This window comes from Clarias gariepinus, chromosome 3 (genome assembly GCF_024256425.1).
Source record: "Clarias gariepinus isolate MV-2021 ecotype Netherlands chromosome 3, CGAR_prim_01v2, whole genome shotgun sequence".
NCBI classification, from domain to species: Eukaryota; Metazoa; Chordata; class Actinopteri; order Siluriformes; family Clariidae; genus Clarias; species Clarias gariepinus.
In genome coordinates, this window is record NC_071102.1 from 47967282 (window position 1) to 47989543 (window position 22262).

At 42.4% G+C, this 22262-nt stretch overlaps 2 protein-coding genes across 2 annotated transcripts in view; both read right to left on the minus strand.

Moving 5' to 3' along the window:
• The window catches only part of LOC128518608 (UDP-glucuronosyltransferase 1A1-like), a 27789-nt gene extending 25304 nt beyond the window's left edge, over positions 1 to 2485 (minus strand). The window contains exon 1 of the mRNA XM_053491780.1: positions 1456 to 2485. Coding sequence (XP_053347755.1) covers positions 1456 to 2427 — 972 coding nt within the window. The 5' untranslated portion in view covers positions 2428 to 2485. The remainder of the gene's footprint in view (positions 1 to 1455) is intronic.
• A 2671-nt stretch (positions 2486 to 5156) lies between these two features.
• On the minus strand, positions 5157 to 21833 carry LOC128518732 (histone-lysine N-methyltransferase PRDM9-like). The gene is made up of 10 exons (XM_053491970.1): positions 21238 to 21833; positions 20715 to 20949; positions 14449 to 14528; positions 13083 to 13143; positions 9555 to 9690; positions 9329 to 9427; positions 8816 to 9087; positions 7600 to 7667; positions 7259 to 7449; positions 5157 to 6970 (listed from the first exon to the last, which is right to left on the minus strand). The coding sequence occupies exons 1-10, from the start codon at positions 21831 to 21833 to the stop codon at positions 5976 to 5978; spliced, it is 2733 nt and encodes a 910-aa protein (XP_053347945.1). The 3' UTR covers positions 5157 to 5975.
• Between the last annotated feature and the right edge of the window lie 429 nt (positions 21834 to 22262).

A 22262-nucleotide genomic window follows, 5' to 3' on the forward strand; every position in this document is an offset into this window, starting at 1 on the left:
TTAATCATGTCGGCATAATTATGCAAAATCATTCAGGATTTCCATATATAACTTAAAAAATAATGAATAAATAAAATTACAGGGGAGTATATGCATGGCTATAGTACAAGACAGACCAGTTTTCAGGTGGAAACAAAACATCTAATGTACGCTCCTGGGTTTTCATGAAAATAGAAAGGAGCGACTGTGACAAAGTTACCAACAAAACTCATTCTCCAGCAAGTTCGGTAAAACCTAACAGCTGTTTTCTTATAAAACTGCACAAATTTGTGCCTTAACATCCTGATTTTAAGCAATGAGTTTTTACTCCAATTATTGACTGTTTATTTTACTACTTTTTATTGCTCTTTATAGAAGTTTCTTTTCAGCAGAAATGCATCTTTATGCCATATTTTTGTATGTGCCCAATACTTTTGCACAGTACTAGAAGTAAAATAGTTCTTAGGTTTTACTGAGCTTGCTGAAGAATATGAGTTCTTTTGGTAACTTTCACTCCTTTCTATTTTTATGCAAATCACAGGAGCGTACATTAGGTTTCTTGTTTTCCTCTGAAAACTGGTCTGTTTTGTACTATATCTTTTTTTTTCTACAGCCATGCATTTATTCTCCTGTCAGCTGTTATTTATCACATATACATTACCGCACATTAAACTCCTTTATTCTTACATTTAGGCATTTGGCAGACACTCTTATCCAGAGCGACTTACATTTTTATCTCATTACACATCTGAGCAATTGAGGGTTAAGGGCCTTGCTCAAGGGCCCAACAGTGGCAACTTGGTGGTTGTGGGGTTTGAACCTGGGATCTCTCGAACCGTAGTCCAATGCCTTAACCACTGAGCTACCCCTGACCCCATATACCAGCTTCATATATACCATACATATACAGTACCAGCTTCTTGTTAGTTTGGGGTCAGAACACAGGGTCAGCGGACATATGGAGCAGACAGGGGTAACCCTAAATAAAGTTCTCCTCTGCAGCAGAGGTAAGTTTCATCATGGTGCTCAAAAGGGTTTTGCAGATGCACTTGTTAATACTGTTCCTGCATGAACTGTTCCAGAACAGCTGACCTTCATGTCTTAAAATAACAACTGACTGTTGTTGTTATTTAATTACCGAATGCCATGTGTGTATTTCATAGTTTTTACAAAATTCAGTATTGTTCTAGAATTTAGAAAATAAATCCAAACTTTTGACTTATACAGTACATTGCCAACCTACATTATGTTGATTATTTTCCCCAGCAGTCCATATATTAATTATATATTAATATATTTTGCTATTTTAAACATCAAATAATTAATACATGTTTTTATTTTTTTTGATTGTTAAAAATGTTAGATACCTTAAATTATCATTTTTATTTTCTAATAGTATGAAGTGACTGCAATGTTGAGAGAGGAGAGAGAGTGTGTGTGTGTGTGTGTGTGTGTGTGTGTGTGTGTGAAACTCACCGGGTCCAGAGCACCAGTAGCAGCACAGTTTAGTCCTGGAATCAGCACGGTGTTGGGTGCGAGTGGTTTGGGGAACTCCATGGTGAAGTCATATCTCAGCAGCCATACTGCAGCTGTGTTTAGAATCTCAGCCATACTGATACTGCGCTGCAGGAACCGTGATGCTACATCATCAAACCACCAGAAGACCAGCTTACACATCACTGGTTCCAGCATATACACCACCACATTTAACACACGCTCAGTGAAGCACATGCGGTCTGTGTTTTTAGTGAAAAAGCGGGGGATGTAGGAAGGAGGGTCGGGACAGCCTGTGGCGATGGCATCCATTCCACACGGTAACCCACGCAGCATGTAGATGGCAGGCAGAGACAGATTAAAGGCTAAAATGGCTCCAGTGGGCGTTACAGGGTCTGTCAGTACTGCGTCAAAATCCTGCTTCCGTAAAAACTCCACTAGTTCATGGTTAAGTAACAAACTCTCACTAGTGGAGATGATCAGATTCATAATCTCTCTCATGTGTTTTAGTCTTCCTGAGATCCTTTCAAACAGACCTGCTGTAGAGCCAATCAGCTGCTGGGAATCTTGTGTCAGCTGGTTAAACAGTTCCTGAGTGTATGGAACTGGAAACCTTTTGCTTGTATAGTGCTTCCCAGAGCCTAAGCGCATGCTGACCTCCGGCATCAACACCATTACCGCGTGGCCTCTGCGCCCCAGTTCCTCTGCCACCACCTTCATCACAGTCCAGTGGCTACCGTCCATCGGCACCACCAGCAGCCGGCCGGTTCCATTTCTCTTACTGGGTCCTGCTGTGCCATCAAAGCTTCCCAAACTGCTTGTTCCATCGGAAGCACTGATTTTCTCAGAATTATCCGAATTGCCAGAAAATGTCCCTTCAGTTACATCAGCCTTTGCTGGAGCTGAACACAGCAGCAGAACAACAAACAGACACACTGCACACCAATGTCCCATGTTTATAATGTTATGTCCAAAAGGCTGCTTGGTTGGCTTCAGTGTGTGTGTGACTCTGTGTGAGAGACCTAGTGAATAGGGGCGAAAGCTTCTGAAATTGGAATATTGACTGAGTGAGAGGTCAAAGTATATGCTCTCTCTGTGTGTGTGTTAAGAGAGACCTTTAACCTTTACTTTGCTGTAGCTTTAAAGCAGTACTAAGCATTTTCACAGAAAACTAAACTGATACCTTTGTGAAAAAAACTGCCAGTAAAATTAATAAACTTTACAATAAAAAAATAAATAAAATTTCATTTTATTGATAAAATTATTAAAGTTAAACTTATAAGACTATATGACTTCAGACTTATTTAAGCTTTCTTTCGAATTATTAAGACATGCTTTACCTTTCTGATGGTAATAAGAACATTTAAATTCCTCAGTAAGGGGGCTCTTTAACTGATATCCTCTGGGGAGTGCTCTTTGTTCATGGGACTATTAATGCAATGTTTGGGATTTCTATTTTAAAAAAGTAAGCTTCTTCACAATTTCCTGCTTCACAGTTTTCTCACAGGTGTTTGGTGTTCTGTTGATTAGTAGTGATGAGACGATTGAATCATTTTAGTGACTCGGTTCTTTGAATCTAATTCATTAAAATAAACGAATAATTGTTTGAATCATTTAGTTCAATTCGATCTTTTGATTAGAAATAAAATAAATATAATTTATTTAAAAAATATTTATAAAAATATATTTTCAATGAACATGCCCCAGACACGTCTACATACACACATTTAGTCTATAGTTCCAGTAATAAAAATATTACAATGCAGCTAAAGACATATTATAATAAACAGAATGAGCAGTTTAACATCATATCTTCGGAGCTGAGTCGTTCATTCTTTTGAATCTATTGCACTGCACAGCGTCTATGTGAGTCAAGTGACAAAAGAACAAACGACTCGGAGTAGAGGACTCAAAGGTAACTACATACAGTGGGGGAAATAAGTATTTGATCCCCTACATATTTTTTAAGTTTGCCCACTTACAAAGAAATGAAGGGTCTATAATTTTTATCATAGGTTTATGGTAAAGGATTGAGACAGAATATCAACCAAAAATCCAGAAGAAGCACATGATATTTATTTACATTTTAATATCCCCATATCAATATCCCCAATAATAGTCCCATTATATACATGATACTTTTATTACAGTATATTTTACTAGTTAATTTTTTTTCTAATGTACTTCTTTTATTCATATTTATTTCTTATGTATAAGCTTTTATTTTTTAAGGTCACTGGTGGTTGTATAAGCATTTCACTGAATATCGTACTGTGTATGATTTCAATGATGGAAATAAAACATTTGCTCCCCTACCAACCAACAATAATTCTGCCTCTTACAGACTGGGTATGTGCTCTTGTGATGCACATATTTAAGAAGGTGCTCCTAACAACAATGTGGTGTGTATAAAAGCCACCTGCCCACAAAATCTCTATCTTCCATTCAAACCTCACCACCATCGGCAAGACCAAAGAGCTGTTAGAGCAAGTCAGGAACAAGGTTTTAGACCTATACAAGGCTGGAATGGGCTACAGGACCATCAGCTAGAAGCTTGGTGAGAAGGAGACAACTGCTGGAGCAATTATTTACTAATGGAAGAAATACAAAGTAACCATTAATGGCCCTATATGCAAGATTTCACCTCATGGAGTAAGAATAATCATGAAAAAAATGAGGGACCAGCCCAGGACTACACGGGAGGAGCTTGTGAATGATCTCAGGGCAGTTGGGAGCACAGTCACCAAACAAACCATTGGTTACACAATACACCTGCATGGATTGAAATCCTTCAGTGCAGCAAGGCTTCCCCTCCTCAAGAAGACACATGTACAGACCCGTCTGTGGTTTGCCAATGAAAGATTGGGATAAACTGCTGTGGTCAGATGAGACCAAAATTGAGCTCTTTGTGATCAACTCGACTTGCTGTTTTCGGAGGGAGAACAATGCTGACTATAACACTAAGAACACCACAGTCCCTACAGTTGAGCATGGAGTTGGAAACATTACGCTTTGGGTCTGTTTCTCTGCTAAAGGTACAGATCGACTTTGCTGCACTGAGGGACCAATGGATGAGGCCATATGTTGTACAATTTTGGATGAGAACCTCCTGTAGATGGGTTGTGGATGTTTAATCCCATGTTTAATCCCTGGCTTTTCACTCATACCCCACACATTATAACTCCCCCTATTCCTCAAAAAAGCATGAAAGTGAGATGTTTGGTGTCCATAATGTATTTTCTTGCTTTGGGATGAATATTAAAGGTTCAGAAGTCACAAGATTTTATTCTGAACTTCGTGTCTAAACTCTTGGGTCATAACATCATGGCTGTTATTTATAGGACAATGAGTCAAATGAGCTTTTATTTCATTTGTCTTTTATTATTAAAAGAAAAAAAGTTTGTCAGGGAAGAAAAAAGTATAAATCTGAGCCAATAAATAATCTAGAAAGTAAACAAACATTCAGATGTGCAACACAAAGAAACCTTTAAAAAAGGTAAAAACAATTTATTTTTGGGTTTTCTGTTTGAAAAGGGGAAAACAAATCTTGTTTTATCCAAATCACTACAATTGTTTAATTTGTACACATTTAAATTTAGTTTGAGATTTTGTAACTGCTTTGCAGTCAGATTTGTTGAAAAAAAAAATGGATTTATATAATTAAACTACAGTTCATTTTATAAGTAACCAGAGTTTTTATAAACTACACTGTGAGAAATTACACCTCGGTCTTCAGGCAGTCATCTTTATACATCAGCAGACCAGAACCTCCAGCATCGTCTTCTTGGCCAATGCAGTGTGTCATCACTGAACATCATACTCACCTGATCCTCCATAATCGCTTCTCTTCACTGGTCTTTTATACCACTTTATCCTTTATTTAGGGTCACGGGGACCTGGAGCCTATCCCAGGAGATAGTCAGGGTGCCAATCCATGATTGGCATCACAATTTTGATTTATACACATTCAAATTCCATACAAAATTCTTTTGATTGTGTAAAGCTGCTTTGGGACAATGACAATTGTTAAAAGCGTTATACAAATAAAATTCAATTGAATTGAATCCATCACAGGGCACACACACTCATTCACACACTATGGGCAATTTGGGAACGCCAATTAGCCTAACCCGCCGGTTATTGGACTGTGGGAGGAAACCAGAGTACCCGGAGAAAACCCACCAACGAGGAGAACATGCAAACTCCACGCACACAGGGATCGAGAATCGAGGAATTGAACCTGGCCGGGAATCGAACCCGGACCCTGGAGGTGCAAGGTGACAAAGCTAACCACTACACCACCGTCCTGCCACATTCAACATACCTAGATAAATTGTTTTGAAAAAATTTAAATGTATTTTTAGTCAACAGGATGCCTAAACAACTACACAGCTAAAACATGCTTCACGTCATTTGTCACATTAATCTGAACATGATTATACTTCTGTGCTGAGCCTGATGGCTGTGTAAGTGCATATGCACAGTCTGCACCTTATTGCACGTTAGTACGCCGTCTCTGATGCGTGTTTGCGCTCGTGTTTTTGTAGATGAGTGTTTCGTGTAAAACGTTTCCCACAAACGGTGCACTGGTACGGTTTCTCGCCTGTGTGAGTGCGCTGGTGTTGTTGAAGGTGACTGGCTCGATTGAAACATTTCCCACACACCGAGCACTGAAACGGCTTCTCGCCGGTGTGGATGTGTTGATGGAACTGGAGATGGCTCTGGTGGGTAAAACTTTTCCCACACAGTGTGCAGTGATACGGTTTTTCGCCTGTGTGAATGCGCTGGTGAGTTTGGAGATTATTCTGGTGATTAAAACTTTTCCCACACTCTGAGCACTGGAAGGGTTTTTCCCCAGTGTGTGTGCGCTGATGCTGCTGGAGGTGCCCAAGGTGAGTGAAACCCCGACCGCACTGCGAGCACTGATACGGCCGCTCTCCGGTGTGGATGCGTTGGTGTTGCTGGAGATGACTCTGGTGATTAAAACTCTTCCCGCAGTGTGAGCAATGAAACGGTTTTTCTCCAGTGTGAATGCGCTCATGTGTTTGAAGGTGACTTTTCTGAGTAAAACTCCTCCCACACTGCGCACAGTGGAACGGCTTCTCTCCGGTGTGAATGCGTACGTGTCTTACCAGAGTTCCTTTGTTGCTAAAAATCTTTCCGCATGATGAACACTGGTGTGTTTTTTTCCCGGTGGGAATGCACTGATGTAACTGGAGAGTCCTCAGCTGAGTAAAACTTTTTCCACAGTGTGAGCAGGGATGGTCCTCCTCCTGCTTCTGTTCATGAGATGTATTAGTGCCCAGAGAACCAGGCGAGGTCTGCTGACTACTGGAGTTCCTCGTGGGCATCAGTGTCTCAAATTTAATCTCTCCTGAATTCAGCAGTCTCAAATACTCCTCATAGTGGCATCTTCTAACATGTTTGTGAAAGTAAACTTGAGAAGTGTAGGATGCTGGACACAAAGAGCAGGAGAACACTTGTGTGCTGTTCATTCCTGAAACAAAATGATTGCAGAAAGATTTTGTTAAAAAATTATAGGATTTTTTTTTTTCTTATTTAAGAATTTCTTTCATTTTTGTGAAGCTGCTTTGAGACAATGACTATTGTTAAAAGTGCTATATAAATAAATTTGAATTGGACTGAATAGGGAATAAAATGCATAGAGATGAAGTACACAACATAAGGATGACTACACTGCATTTGGAAGTGCATATGAAAACTTTCCAGTACATTTGTTTTGCAAATAAATAAGAATAATGAAATCACAATGTTTGTACATAACCATTTGCAAAGCATTTTTTCTTCCAGAGGTAGTGGAATGCGATGCTGAGATCTTTGGCGTATTCCTCTCCATACCACAGCAACAGCTCCTGTCCTGGTTCAATGGGTCGAGAGCAGCGGTAGAAGATCCCCCCTCGATACTGAAAAGCCACCAAATTCTGTTCTTCATCGTTACGAGCACAATTCACATACCTGAGAAGACGAGTCAGAACAACAGCGTGAAAATGAGAATAGTGAGGAGCACATGGTCAGAGACAGCGATCATATTCAAAATAAATATAATGAATTATTGTACAAATATTTAATCAGGTTTAAAAAAAAGATTTATGGTGAGTTTTTCACCTCATCCAGTTAGCATGTATCTCTTTCTTAGCGTCAATGTACTGCTCACATAGTCTTCGGTGGGATATCTGTAAAAAGTAAATAAATAAATTTTAAAAAAAGTGAGATATTATATAAATACTCTATACGGCCAAAATTATGTGCACCCCGACCGTAAAACCCATATACTGTTGAAATCAAAAATTTACACACACCTTAGACAAATCTTAAAACTGTTCACATTTCCTGACATTTAATCTGAGTAACCTGTGAATGTGAAATATCAATAGCAGGAAGAAAGATTTAGTTGGATCACATTCCCAGTGGTTCAGAAGTTTACACACACTAAGTTAATATTTATTAATGTTCCCTTAAATTGTGTAACTCTGGTCAGATGTTTCTAGTCTATTAGATTGAAGTCGGGGCTCCAATACCTTGACTTTTCTGTAAGCCATTTTCTATTTTGCAAAGTGCAAACAATTAACATGAAATCTGTGGAACGTTAAAAAAAAAAAATCAGTTTTAATGATTTTCACCCAAATGGATGTAAACTTGTGATTTCAACTGTATGTCTTATTCCAGATGTTGCCCCCTGTGTTTGCTGTTATAATGTGCTCCAATCTTCTGTGAAGGGTTTTTACAATTTGGTGGAGCATGGCTGTATGGATTGGTGTTCATTCACACATGAGCTCTACAGGAGCATTAGGGAGCTCAGGTGCTGATGCATCTGTCGGAATGATGAGGAGGCTCCAGTCCCAGTTCATCCCAAAGCTGACGGTTCAGTGAGGCTGAGTTCAGTTAGGGCTCTGTGCAGGACACTCGACTGTTGTCATGCTGGATAAGAGTTTGGTAAGTTCCTTTTAGTTCCACTGAAGGGGAACTGTAAAACTACACAGAGAGGTTCTGTATAACTGTGTGCTTCAGAGTGTGTGTAACAGTTTGGAGAAGCAGGAGTTAAGGATTTGACGGTCAAGGTGCATAAACTTTAGGCTATATATTGTATTTTTATGTATGTTTGCCTGTCTTAGACTTAAATGTGGATGTTTAAGGTAGCCAGTGTAAAAAAGAAAATGTTTTGGACAAACATGTTACAAATTAGCACTTTGTCTGGAACTGACACTTAACACAGTATTCTTTATACAGATGACATCCTCTAAGCCATCACTTACCCCTCTATATGTTCACAATATCCATTTTAAACTTGAATTAATTTAGAGTAGTTAAGACAGGTAATTACCACCCAGGAGTAGCCACTGTTCATAGCTTCCTCTTGGTTCACCAGCTCTCCCTCATATGGCCCAAAGTGCACACCTACTGGCACTGTGCCTCCTGTGTTAAACACTCCCAGACCTGCGTCTGGAATATCAGACCTCCGAATATCCAGAAATGGTGGAAGTGTTTGTCTGGCGCGATCCCAAACCCCAATAAGAACAGGCGTATCAGGGATGAAGAGGGGTGGACCGTGAAGCTCACACTTATTGATGAAGAAAGATCTGCAAATCTCACAGTCTGGAAATAAAAACACAGCAGAGAAATGATTAGAAAACTATACAAATAAAAATACAAATAAAACTTATTTACACATGTAACAGATGCCTCTATGCATGATAAGATCATGATTTGTGTAATTCGACCAGTTACTTTGTCCCTTGCTTGTTTCTGCTCAGGTTTAATATCTCTACACCAAGTAGAACTCTAGAGCTCTTGAGTTACTTTAAACATTAAGTTAGCGGGAAACATGTTTTCTTACAGAGATAGTCCTCATCTTCAGCTTCATCTTCTTCTTCTTTTATAAGTTTAATTTGGAATTCTTCATTCTGTTGGTCCACAGAGTCTGATGTTTCTCCACCTGCAAGTTCATGATTTTTTATATTTTTACAGAAAAAAACAGAGAAAGTGTCTAGTGAAAAGTAAATTCTAGTTAGAGTAGGAGATGGGATTATGAATAGGGTTAAAGATTCTTCCTGCTCTCTTACAGAGGTAATAGTCGTCCTTAGGCTCTTCTTTCAGAGATGTCTGGGATCCATCGTTCTCTTCGTTCACGATGATGATGCGTCCTAGGAAGCTGGATGTCCCCTCATCTGAGGTCATACAAGTCTCCATCCCTACATCCTTACAAAGTTAACAACAAGGTCGGTTATTGGGGTTAATAATACTGAATTTGCCCTTAGTCTTCATAGAGTTTATAGAGAGAGTAAAGCTCGGCTTGTGTTGTTCTTTTCCTTCAACAGGTAGTGGCATGGATACAGAGCAGCTCATCTGTACAATGCTACAGGTCTTTTATTACAACTGTCACTTTGCATCTAATCACAGTGCTCATGTCTATATGATTATAGTTAACTCATTTGAACTCATCATATTGAGACTGTGTCTGTTACCCGAGCTAAGCAAAAATGTAGAAAGACTCAGAAAGTCTGTTTTAATAACTTAATTAACATAAAGACCACAAACTCGGATGACACTGAATGCGCAGCCGGCACCTCTGATCTGAAGCTAGGACTGTTAAATATTAGATCTCTCGCATCTAAAGCAGTTATAGTTAATGAAATTACCACGGATCAGGAGTTTGATATTCTCTGTTTAACTGAAACCTGGATTAAACAGGACGAGTATGTAGCAATAAATGAAGCCAGTCCTCCTGGATACAGCTACATATACCAGCCTCGGCTAACTGGTAGAGGAGGAGGCGTCGCAGTTATTCACAATGATAATTTGACTATTGTACAAAAACACGAACACAAATTTAATTAATTTGACATTCTTTATAGTAACATAAGTGTATTTAAGTATATTAAGTCGATTTCACGAATTGTCATTTACAGACCTCCAGGGCCATACTCTGAATTTCTTAGTGAATTCGCAGATTTCCTCTCAAACTTAGTCGTTTCTGTAGACAAAGTGTTAATTGCTGGAGATTTTAATATTCATTTTAAGAATCCAGAAGACCCTCTGAGAATGGTGTTTATGTCCATACTGGACTCAGTAGGAGTAAATTAGTGTGTAGTAGGACCCACTCATAAAGCAGGTCACACTTTAGATTTAATAATATTATTCGGATTAAGTATAAGAAATTTTTTTCACAATTCCACTATCTGAAGTTATCTCAGATCACTATCTTGTCTCAATTCAAGTGTGTCACAGTAATAATGTACGCACAGCAGCGCGCTACCGTATGAAACGTACATTCACATTAAACTACCACACAGAGTTTTATCAGTAATCTCCCAGAGTTTCCAACTTCGATTAGATCACCGTCTGACCCCACAGAACTCGATCAGGCGACTGAATACTTAAGAATCGACATTTCGCTATACCTTAGATAATGTAGCTCCAGTTAAAAGAAAAATTATTAGAGATAAGAAACTTGCTCCCTGGTATAACGATCACACACGCACTTTAAAACAGACCGCTCGGAAATTAGAACGTAAATGGCGTCAAACTAAATTGTTAGTATTTCAAATAGCATGGAAGGAGAGCATCCTGAACTATAGAAAAGCTCTTAGTGTAGCTAGATCGACGTACAGCATCTCTCCACTCTTATAGAAAATAACAAAAATAATCCTAGATTTTTATTTAATACCGTAGCCAAATTAACCAGAAACAAGACCACTGCAGAAATCTCCACAACAACATCATGCAATAGTGAGGACTTCATGAACTTTTTTAATAATAAAATTGAAAATATTAGGCATAAAATTGAGGCTTTGAAACAGAACAATGTAATTGATGCAGATGTTAATCTAGCCATGTCAGATCAAAACCTAGAATACTTTACTCCCCTTAAAGAGAATGAACTAATTTCACTCATCTCTTCTGCAAATTCATCAACCTGTATATTAGATCCGATACCAACACATTTTCTTTAACAGACCAGTACCAGCAATAACGGAATCCCTGTTGAGAATAATTAATTCCTCACTCAGCATTGGTTATGTTTCAAAATCTTTTAAAGTAGCAGTTATTAAACCAATAATTAAGAAACCTGACCTTGACCCCTGTCAGCTGTCCAATTACAGGCCGATATCAAACCTATCTTTTATCTCTAAGATTCTGGAAAAGATAGTAGCGAAGCAGCTATGCTCATATCTACATAGAAATGGCATACATGAACTGTATCAGTCAGGATTTAGGCCTCATCACAGCACAGAGACAGCACTCGTTAAAGTAGTAAATGACCTCCTATTGGCCTTTGATCAGGGTTGAGTAACTATGCTTGTATTACTCGACCTCAGTGCAGCTTTTGACACCATTGTTCACGCTATTCTTCTTCACAGATTAGAAAATGTAGTAGGAATTAAGGGTACAGCCCTCTCCTGGCTCAGATCCTATTTGACTGATCGTTATCAGTATGTAGACTTAAATGGTGATTATTTTGCATGTTCTCTAGTGGAGTTTGGTGTTCCGCAGGGTTCAGTTTTAGGTCCACTGCTTTTTTCCCTTTACATGCTTCCTCTGGGCAACATAATCCGTAAGCATGGTATTAGTTTTCATTGTTACGCTGACGACACAGTTATATGTCTCAGCAAAACCTGATGAGAAAAAACAGCTTACTAAAGTTGAGCAATGTTTGCAGGACATAAGAAACTGGATGCTAATTAACTTCCTTCTGCTTAATCCGGATAAGACAGAAGTTCTGTCTTAGGACCGCATACAGCTAGGAGTAAAATTTTAGATTACACCGTAACTTTAGATGGCCTTTCTGTTCCATCAAGTGCAACAGTAAAAGACCTCGGTGTGATTATAGATTCCAGCCTTTCATTTAAAGCTCATGTAGATAATATTACCAGGATAGCATTCTTTCACCTCAGAAATATTGCCAAGATAAGAAATATATTGTCGCTAAACGATGCAGAAAAACTAGTTCATGCTTTAATCACCTCTAGGTTGGACTATTGTAATGCCTTACTGTCTGGTTGTTTAGCTAGATGCATAAAAAAGCTTTAGCTAGTCCAGAATGCAGCAGCGAGAGTCCTTACTAGAACCAGAAGATATGAGCACATCACCCCTATCTTATCTTCACTCCATTGGCTTCCTGTGAAATTTCGCATTGATTTTAAAATACTACTCTTGACATATCAAGCATTAAATGGTCTCGCGCCGCAGTATCTGAGCGAACTGCTAGTGTCTTACGATCCGCCACGAGGATAATGCCATAATATGGACTCCATATTAACATCAATTAACATCAACTATTATAGCTGAACTGCCTCCCACCTTACAAACTGTATAAATGCAGATCATTTCCTGCTTTCTCTTTCACCCAGATGAGGATGGGTTCCCTGTTGAGTCTGGTTCCTTTCAAGGTTTCTTCCTATTACCATCTCAGGGAGTTTTTCCTTGCCACTGTCGTTCTCGGTTTGTTCATCAGGGACTATCTGACCATTTTGATTCAGACACATTCACATTTCATACAAACTTAAATAAATATTTTGATTGAAAGCTGCTTAGCGACAATGTCCATTGTTAAAAATGCTATACAAATAAAATTGAATTAAATTACTCACAGCTGTTGGTCTCTCACTATTAAAATGTCTGCTACACCCCTGCTGGAGGTCCAAACACATCCTAAAATATCAGACAAGGTGCAATGTAACTTCATATAAAATTTGTAAAATCACAATGTTGTTCTACGAGAATCTAAAACTACATGTGGATTCTGAAATTTAAATCATAGTAAATAGAATTAAACAGTTTTTTTTTTTAAAACATCCACATTTCTGTCACTGTTAGTGTGTGTGGATGTACACAGTTCAGATGTTTCTGTTCAAGTTCAAGTAGGCTTTATTGTCACTTCAATAAACAACGTTCCTCCAGGACCAAGGTGCTACATGCAACATAAACTTACAACATAAATTAACAGAGAAGCTAAACTAGCTAACTAAGAGGCCTAGTTAGCTGGCTAGCAGAGACAAGACAGATAGTCCTAACATAAATTACAACATATATTAACAAAAACGAACTAAAACTAACTAAGGAAGACTATCTACAGGTTTTACAGACAACATAAAGTGCATGTGCAAATGTGCAAAAGAGCAACAACAAAGTGACAGTGTGACAACGACATATCAGAACCTAAAATATGGTGTTGAGGTAGTAAACATAGCAGCAAGAATTGAGGAATTAGTGCAAAAAGTAATGACTATTGTGCAAAAGAGACGGGATGGGATGCGCAGCACACAAAGTAAAGACACAAAGAAATACATTAGGACCTGGTTCATCATTCATAAGTTAGAGTAGGAGGGATTATAAATAGGGTTAAAGATTCACCAGCTCTTCCCCTAAGACTGATGATTAGTGCAGAACAGTGTGACATTTAATATCATGTTCAACAATTCTCACATTCTTTATTCATTCGAATAGTGTGTACACGAGCCACTCCTATGTGTGTGTGTGTGTGTGTGTGTGTGTTTATGGTCCTATACTCGTCCCACACACTCTTGTGTCCTGCAGTGTGTTGCATTGAGCTCCTGGAGAAACACTTTGTTCCAGTCTACACAATCTATACAGAATAACAATAACATCAATAACACAATTAATACACATTTATGTTTAAATCTTCTGCTTTAATGGATTTGTACTGTAACTTTAAGCCTCGGTGTAAATATAAAGTAAATGTCTTTATTTAAACTCTGCATTAAACAGGAGTTCAGCTGTATAAACATTAGCAGCTCAGCTAACAGCCCGTGTTTAACCTTAAAGCAGAAACGGAGTTAAAACTCCACACACACACACAGAGAGAGAGAGAGAGAGCCTTTCATTTGTACTCGATCTGACTAATAAAATGCTTCCGTAATATTTCCACGCCAGATCGAGCCGCTCTACAGTCCTGTAGTGTCGCTCCGTCATCAGTAATAAAGCTCGAGATTTTACCTCGAACAGCGCGAGGCGCCGCTGCCCGTCTGCACCCTGCCTGATGGACGCCGCGCATGTGTGCGCATGCGCTGTGTGAGCTGGGCACGAGAAGCACTTCAGGTAGCGCGTGCCAATCCACTTGTACTGCGCATGCGTGCACCGATGATCGAGCCTGGTCGATTCGTTATGGTTTCTGTTATTTGTAAATAAATAATATTATATGAATTTAGCACAGCCGTTTTTTATCAAAACGGCATTGATTAAAAAAAAAAAAAAAAAAACCTTGTGGCAGTGATAGGAGAAACAACGTTTTCCAAGGCTTTTGAAGCGCCTCACATGCAGACCGCTAAACACAGCTCACTGACGACATCTTGTGGCGAACTGCCAGGAGGCATACACACCGCTGAGTGAGCGGAGATGTTGATCTCAAGTGTATGGAAGCAAATCATTAATAATTCTCATTAATAATTCACACAGAAGACACGATGCACACGTGCGCATCTAATTCACATGTGTGAAAGCCAATTCACGTGCACGAAACAAATATATTCACAAAGAACAACTCACGTGCACAACACACACACACCAGTGACGGCCGGCCCATAGGGGGCGCTGGGGCTAAAAGGGGTTAAAAATGTAAAATATATTTTTTACAAATTAAGTTTTTTAATTCGGTTTACCCACCAGTATGTGCCTACATGCGATATGAATAACATATACAACATTTCCCACCTAGTGACATTCATTCACCAGTGAATTTCCACAGACAGACTTGTATCGTTTCTGTCATGGGGCGCTGAGAAAAAGCGCCCCTGAGTGCAGCCAAATAGCCAGTCATGTAGCTGTTGCTAGGGTAAATTAATAAATATGCGGCCAATCAGGTTCTCAGAATTTTATGGTCTTGGGGCGCTGGAAATTCTGCCCCAAGCCGCAGAAAATACTGCGAGATTTAAGTTTTTTTTTTCTTTTGAGGCGCGGTCAATCAGAGAGAGGCGCGGTCAATCAGAGAGAGGCGCGGTCAATCAGAGTAATGATGGCGAACTTAACGAGCGAAGAGCAGTTTCCACCAAATTCGGTGAGATCCTTATTAATATACCCGTTTTAGACTGTTGTGTTAAATTGCATTTTTAAAACTGTTTTTCTTTGTGTGAACCACTTTGAGATGCAACTTTGCTTGAAAGGTGATCCAGCTGATCATACCCTTTGATGTTGATTATTGTATTTGATACTCTCTTAAGAATGCATGGCATATTATACAATGGAAATTTGTTCATTTACTTTATCTGTGAAACTGGTGATTTTGAGGAGGAGATTAAACCATTACTGTTAATTGTAATCATTGTCTGACTGTTGATTTTAATTCTTATATTGGACTAAGCAAAGAAATATTTTGTCACATCAGCCCCACCAGGAAAAATTTTCACCAGCCGCCACTGACACACACACACACACACATACATACTGTACAACCTGGACTGTGGTAAAGTTGGTTTAACTTTCGACATTTGTTTGATATTCACGATGGTCTTCTTTTTTATGACAAAAAGAAGCATACAATTTAAGACAATCAATAGGATACTGAGCAGAACAAGAAAGATAACACACTCCAACTACAATTTTTTAGCAAATTGCAAGATTATTATGTTTGATTACTTTAAATACTCTAGCTGTCCCTCACAATCTCTATGGTCCTGGTCATTTCAGCGCTGCAGCATTAGGGATAATCGCAAAATTAAACAACTGTGTTTAAACAACTTTTAGAGTGTTTATCTAAATCCTGAAAGCTGTTTGAGGCCACTGGGGCAGGTGGCTTTACAGAATAATAGATTTGTTTAAATATGTAAATAAAAAAAAATCTATAAAAATAAGAATTTTTATATATATAAATAAGCCTTATTGCATGTGCAGAGTAATTTCTAAGTATCCTGAAAGCAGTTTGAGGTCACTTGGGCATGTGGCTTTGGAAAATAACAGATTTGTTTAAATAAAACATAAAAATAATAATAAAATAAAAAGACTTAAATTATTTTAAAATGAGCCTGATGTAAAAATGCGCTAAAATGACCAGGACCATAGAGATTGCAAGGGACAGTATTTAAAGAAATTAAACATTATAATTGCGCGATGTGCTAAAAAATTGGGGTTGCAATGTGTTGTCTTCCTTGTTCTTCTCAGTATCCTATTGATTTGTTTGAAATTGTATGTTTCGTTTTGTAATACCAAGATGGCGCCGGTGAGGTCGGCTGCCGTCACGACTGCTCCGACCAGATTTTCTTTGTTTTTGTTCTTTAAGTTAGTTTTTACCATTTTTAAACCAGTCAAATTACCACCATGGAGTACATTAGTTATGATAGAGACACTCTTGTTTCTATTGGTATACAATGTACTCACAATTCGACGTTTTTAACTCCGGATCCGAGCTGGCCGAGTGAGATCCTGGGGGAGAACGAAGGACGCGACGTGAAGCGGCGGCCCCGAGGGAAACGAGCCGGTGTCAGGAACAGGCTGAGAGCCCGTGCACACCGCACACCTCTGCCTAGCATCCTGCTCGCCAACGTCCAGTCACTGGAAAACAAGCTTGATGATCTCAGGGCCAGGATAAAGTTCCAGAGAGACATTCGGGACTGCAATCTCCTCTGCTTTACCGAGACATGGCTGAACCCAGCGGTGCCGGACCACGCCATCCAGCCGGCTGAGTTCTTCACGGTTCACCGCATGGACAGGACGCGGGACTCGGGGAAGTCAAGGGGAGGCGGCGTGTGTTTAATGGTGAACAGCAGCTGGTGCAACAGCGCGAGCGTTGTTCCTCTCACACACTCCTGCACACCAAATCTGGAACTACTGTCCATCATGTGTCGCCCTTTTTATTTACCTCGGGAGTTTACATCGGTCATAATCAGCGCCGTTTATATTCCACCACTAGCAGACACGGACACTGCCTTATGCGAGCTGCATGAGGCACTCACACAACAACAAACACAACACCGGGACGCTGCGCTTATTGTGGCGGGGGACTTTAACAGTGCCAACCTCAAACGCGCAGCGCCGAACTTTTATCAGCACATCACTTGCCCCACCAGGGGCGAAAGGACACTGGATCATTGCTACACCACAGTCAAGGACGGCTACAAGGCACAATCTCGCCCTCCGTTTGGTAAATCCGACCACGCCGCCATCTTCCTCATGCCAAAATACAAACAAAGGCTGAAACAGGAAGTTCCGGTTCAGAGGGAGGTCGCGCGCTGGACGGACCAATCGGTGGCCGCGTTACAGGACGCACTCGATGACGCAGACTGGGACATGTTCAGAAACAGCTCCGATGGTGACGTCAGTGTGTTTACGGAAGCGGTTGTGGGATTCATCGGGAAACTAGCGGAGGATACCGTAGAAAAAAAGACTATTAAAACGTTTCCCAACCAGAAGCCGTGGGTGGATAAAACCATCCGCGACGCTCTGAAATCTTGCACCGCTGCCTACAACACGGGACTTGCGTCGGGGGACATGGAACCGTACAAGGCTGCGTCATACAGCGTCCGGAAGGCGGTGAAAGAGGCGAAGCAGTGCTACGGGAGGAAACTAGAGTCACAGCTCCAACAGAGTGACCCTAGGAGCCTGTGGCAGGGATTAAGGACAATTACTGATTATAAAGCACCAACATCCGGTATGATAAACGCAGACGTGACTCTGGCAGATGAGCTGAACACTTTCTATGCTCACTTCGAGGCTGCAGCTAAAGACGCTAGCGATGCTAATGCTAGCGGTGCTAACAGCTGCAGACAGGAAGTCACTGCCAGTACCGGAAGCGCGTTCATCATCACCGAGCATGACGTGAGGGGAGCCTTCAAGAGAGTGAACACCAGGAAAGCAGCAGGACCAGACGGCATCTCAGGTCGTATTCTCAGAGCCTGCGCAGACCAGCTAGCACCTGTGTTCACTGAGATATTCAACATCTCTTTATCTCAGTCGGTGATCCCCACATGCTTCAAAAAGTCCATTATTGTTCCTGTCCCAAAGAAACCTCATCCTGCTTCCCTTAATGATTATCGCCCTGTAGCCCTCACTTCAGTAGTGATGAAGTGCTTTGAACGCCTCGTCAGAGACTTCATCATTTCTTCACTACCAGACACACTGGACCCACTACAGTTTGCATACCGTCCAAACCGTTCCACGGACGATGCAATCTCACATCTCCTCCATACATCTCTCACTCACCTGGACACTCGGAGGGGGAATTATGTGAAAATGCTCTTCATCGACTACAGCTCTGCATTTAATACCATAATTCCCTCCACACTCACCACCAAGCTGGTGCACCTGGGACTCAGCTCATCCATGTGTCGGTGGATCTCCAATTTTCTGACTGGCAGACCACAGGCAGTACTCCCTGCTGTACTCTCTGTACACCTCTGACTGCGTGGCCACTACCAACTCCACCACCGTCATCAAGTTTGCTGACGACACTGTCGTGGTGGGCCTGATCACCAACAACGATGAGACGGCCTACCTGGAGGAGGTTGGAAATCTGGAGAACTGGTGCCAGAAAAACAATCTCCTCCTGAACGTCAGCAAGACAAAGGAGCTGATAGTGGACTTCAGTACAAAGCAGGTGAGGAACTACCAGACCCCCATCATCAACAGGAGCCCAGTGGAGAGAGTGGACAGCTTCAGATACCTCGGTGTTCACATCACGCAGGACCTGACATGGTCCTGTCACATCAACACCGTGGTAAAAAAGGCCCGGCAGCGTCTGTACCACCTCAGACGCTTGAGAGACTTTAGACTGCCCTCCAAGGTGCTCAGGAATTTCTACTCCTGCACCATAGAGAGCACCCTGACAGGAAACATCACGACCTGGTTCGGGAACAGCACCATGCAGGACAGACGAGCTCTACAGAGGGTGGTGCGATCAGCTGAGCGCATCATCCGCACCAAGCTCCCTGACCTGCACTCAATCTACACCAAGCGGTGCTGGACCAAGGCCAGGAAAGTCGTGAAGGACCTCAGCCATCCCAACAATGGACTGTTTACTCTGTTGCGGTCTGGGAAGCGATTCCGCTCCCTGAGGGCCAACACAGAGAGACTGAGGAGGAGCTTCTTCCAGCAGGCGATAAGGTCTCTCAACCACACCACTAGGCAAAACTAACACAATATTTTCACAATTTTCACAATTCTCACAATCAATCAATCAGTCAATCTTTATACATCCATGGACACTATGGACAACTCCACGCACATCACATCTACACTACATGTTTACGTTTACATTCTGGACCATTGCACAAAGACACTTTAATAACCATTGCACAAAGTCACTTTTTCTATGCATACTTGCACACCATTATAGTTCTATGTGTACAGTATATTTCTATTTTCAGGTTCTATTTTTTTCTAGTTAAATTTTTATTTAAATTTTCTATCATATTTCTTCTATTGATATTTATTACTTATAAGTGTCACGTTTCTTACCTCGGTGTCTGTGTTTGGGTGGCATAATCGCAGGAGGCGAGCTGGCGTTTCAACACAGGTTTTTATTAAATATAAACACATAAAACAAACACCGACATAACGCATATAAAGGGCAACAAAAGCTAGATGCCTGACTGAAGTTCAGTCAGGCTTTTTATAATCAACTTAATCAGCTTACCTCGGTTCAGGTGAATCCTTATGTCACCTGACCGAGGTGCAGTCTAGGACATGAAGTCCAACTAAAACAAAACTATAACATAAAACAAACCCAGGCGCTTTGGCGCCCTCTAGGGGTTAACCGTTACAGTCCCCCCCCCCTAAAAAACGCTCCTCCGGAGCATTCCCGGAGGACCCGGACTCCCCCCCCAGCGGTCCCAGTCCGGACCCCCAACACCGAGGCGGTCGATCCCCTCTTGCGAGCAGGGCTGGCAAGCCTGCGTCATCCACGCCCGCATGCAAGGCTTAAGAGCTGGAGCGACGCTCGGCGGCGGCTGAGGAGCTGGAGCGACGCTCGGCGGCGGCTGAGGAGCTGGAGCGACGCTCGGCGGCGGCTGAGCAGCTGGAGCGACGCTCGGCGGCGGCTGAGGAGCTGGAGCGACGCTCGGCGGCGGCTGAGGAGCTGGAGCGACGCTCGGCGGCGGCTGAGGAGCTGGAGCGACGCTCGGCGGCGGCTGAGGAGCTGGAGCGACGCTCGGCGGCGGCTGAGGAGCTGGAGCGACGCTCGCTGAGCTGGGCGGCGGCGGAGCTGGAGCGACGCTCGCTGAGCTGGGCGGCGGCGGAGCTGGAGCGACGCTCGCTGAGCTGGGCGGCGGCGGAGCTGGCATGATGTCCTCGAAGCCGGGAGGCGGGGGAAGAAGTGTGACGTCCCCGAGGCCAGGCTGAGGGGCTGGCATGATGTCCTCGAAGCCGGGAGGCGGGGGAAGAAGCGTGACGTCCCCGAGGCCAGGCTGAGGAGCTGGCATGATGTCCTCGAAGCCGGGAGGTGGGGGAAGAAGCGTGACGTCCCCGCTGTCGAGGAGAGGCGGCGGAGGAGGAAGAAGCGTGAAACCCTCGCTGTCCAGCGGAGGATGCGCGACGTCCTCACTGTCGAGGAGAGGCGGCGGAGGAGGAAGAAGCGCGAAATCCTCGCTGTCCCGCGGAGGATGCGCGACGTCCTCACTGTCGAGGAGAGGCGGCAGAGGAGGAAGAAGCGCGAAATCCTCGCTGTCCAGCGGAGGATGCGCGACGTCCTCACTGTCGAGGAGAGGCGGCGGAGGAGGAAGAAGCGCGAAGTCCTCGCTGTCCAACGGAGGATGCGCGACGTCCTCACTGTCGAGGAGAGGCGGCGGAGGAGGAAGAAGCGCGAAGTCCTCGCTGTCCATGAGAGGCTGAGAAGGAGGAAGCTCAGAGCCTGTTACTTGGCTCTCGTGGAGTCGGATGAGCAGGTGCTGGAGCTGTTCCACCTGCTCTTGCAGGCCCCGAATGCGCTCCTTATTCACCTCTGCCCAGAACTTGAGCAGTTCCCGGGTCCCATCCTCCTTTTTACCTCGCTCCTCCTCGGGCTCTTGTTCCCGTTCGCCTCCGATGTACCCAACCTCCCTGGCCCGTACTTCCTCGTCGGAGCGTGGGAACCTGCTTCCCTCAGCTGCCTCACCTTTAAACGGCGTCCGCCGGATGGCGAGCCTGCAGCCTTTCCAGCTTTGCCGCGCCTCTGTCTCTCCCTGCTCCTCGCTGTTTCCCAGCCAGTCCGCCGGTTCGGCGAGCTTGCAGCCCTCCCAGCTCTGCAACAGCTCCCTCTCTCCTTGCTCCTCGCTGTCCTGTAGCCATTCGGCCAGCTCGGGCGAGATGGTGATTGCTCCCCCCCAAAAACAATTTAGGGGAGAGACCTCCGCTATGCCACTTGTAAGGTCTAGCTTTCTGTCACGTTTCTTACCTCGGTGTCTGTGTTTGGGTGGCATAATCGCAGGAGGCGAGCTGGCGTTTCAACACAGGTTTTTATTAAATATAAACACATAAAACAAACACCGACATAACGCATATAAAGGGCAACAAAAGCTAGACGCCTGACTGAAGTTCAGTCAGGCTTTTTATAATCAACTTAATCAGCTTACCTCGGTTCAGGTGAATCCTTATGTCACCTGACCGAGGTGCAGTCTGGGACATGAAGTCCAACTAAAACAAAACTATAACATAAAACAAACCCAGGCGCTTTGGCGCCCTCTAGGGGTTAACCGTTACAATAAGTTTTAATTCTCTTTTTAAGGTCACTGGCGGTCGTGTAAGCATTTCACTACATTTCGTACTGTGTATGACTGTGTATGTGACAAATAAAATTTGAATTTGATTTGAATTTGATTTTGATTTAATAAACAAGGACACAGTTGTGA

Coding starts and splice junctions, on each gene's coding strand:
- LOC128518732 (XM_053491970.1), bottom strand. CDS start 21,833: ATGCCACCCAAACACAGACACCGAGGTAAGAAACGTGACAGAAAGCTA. Junction 13,144..14,448: donor GGCGCCTCGCGCTGTTCGAG/GTAAAATCTCGA, acceptor CTGATATTTTAG/GATGTGTTTGGACCTCCAGC. Junction 9,691..13,082: donor ATAGTGAGAGACCAACAGCT/GTGAGTAATTTA, acceptor TAACTTTGTAAG/GATGTAGGGATGGAGACTTG.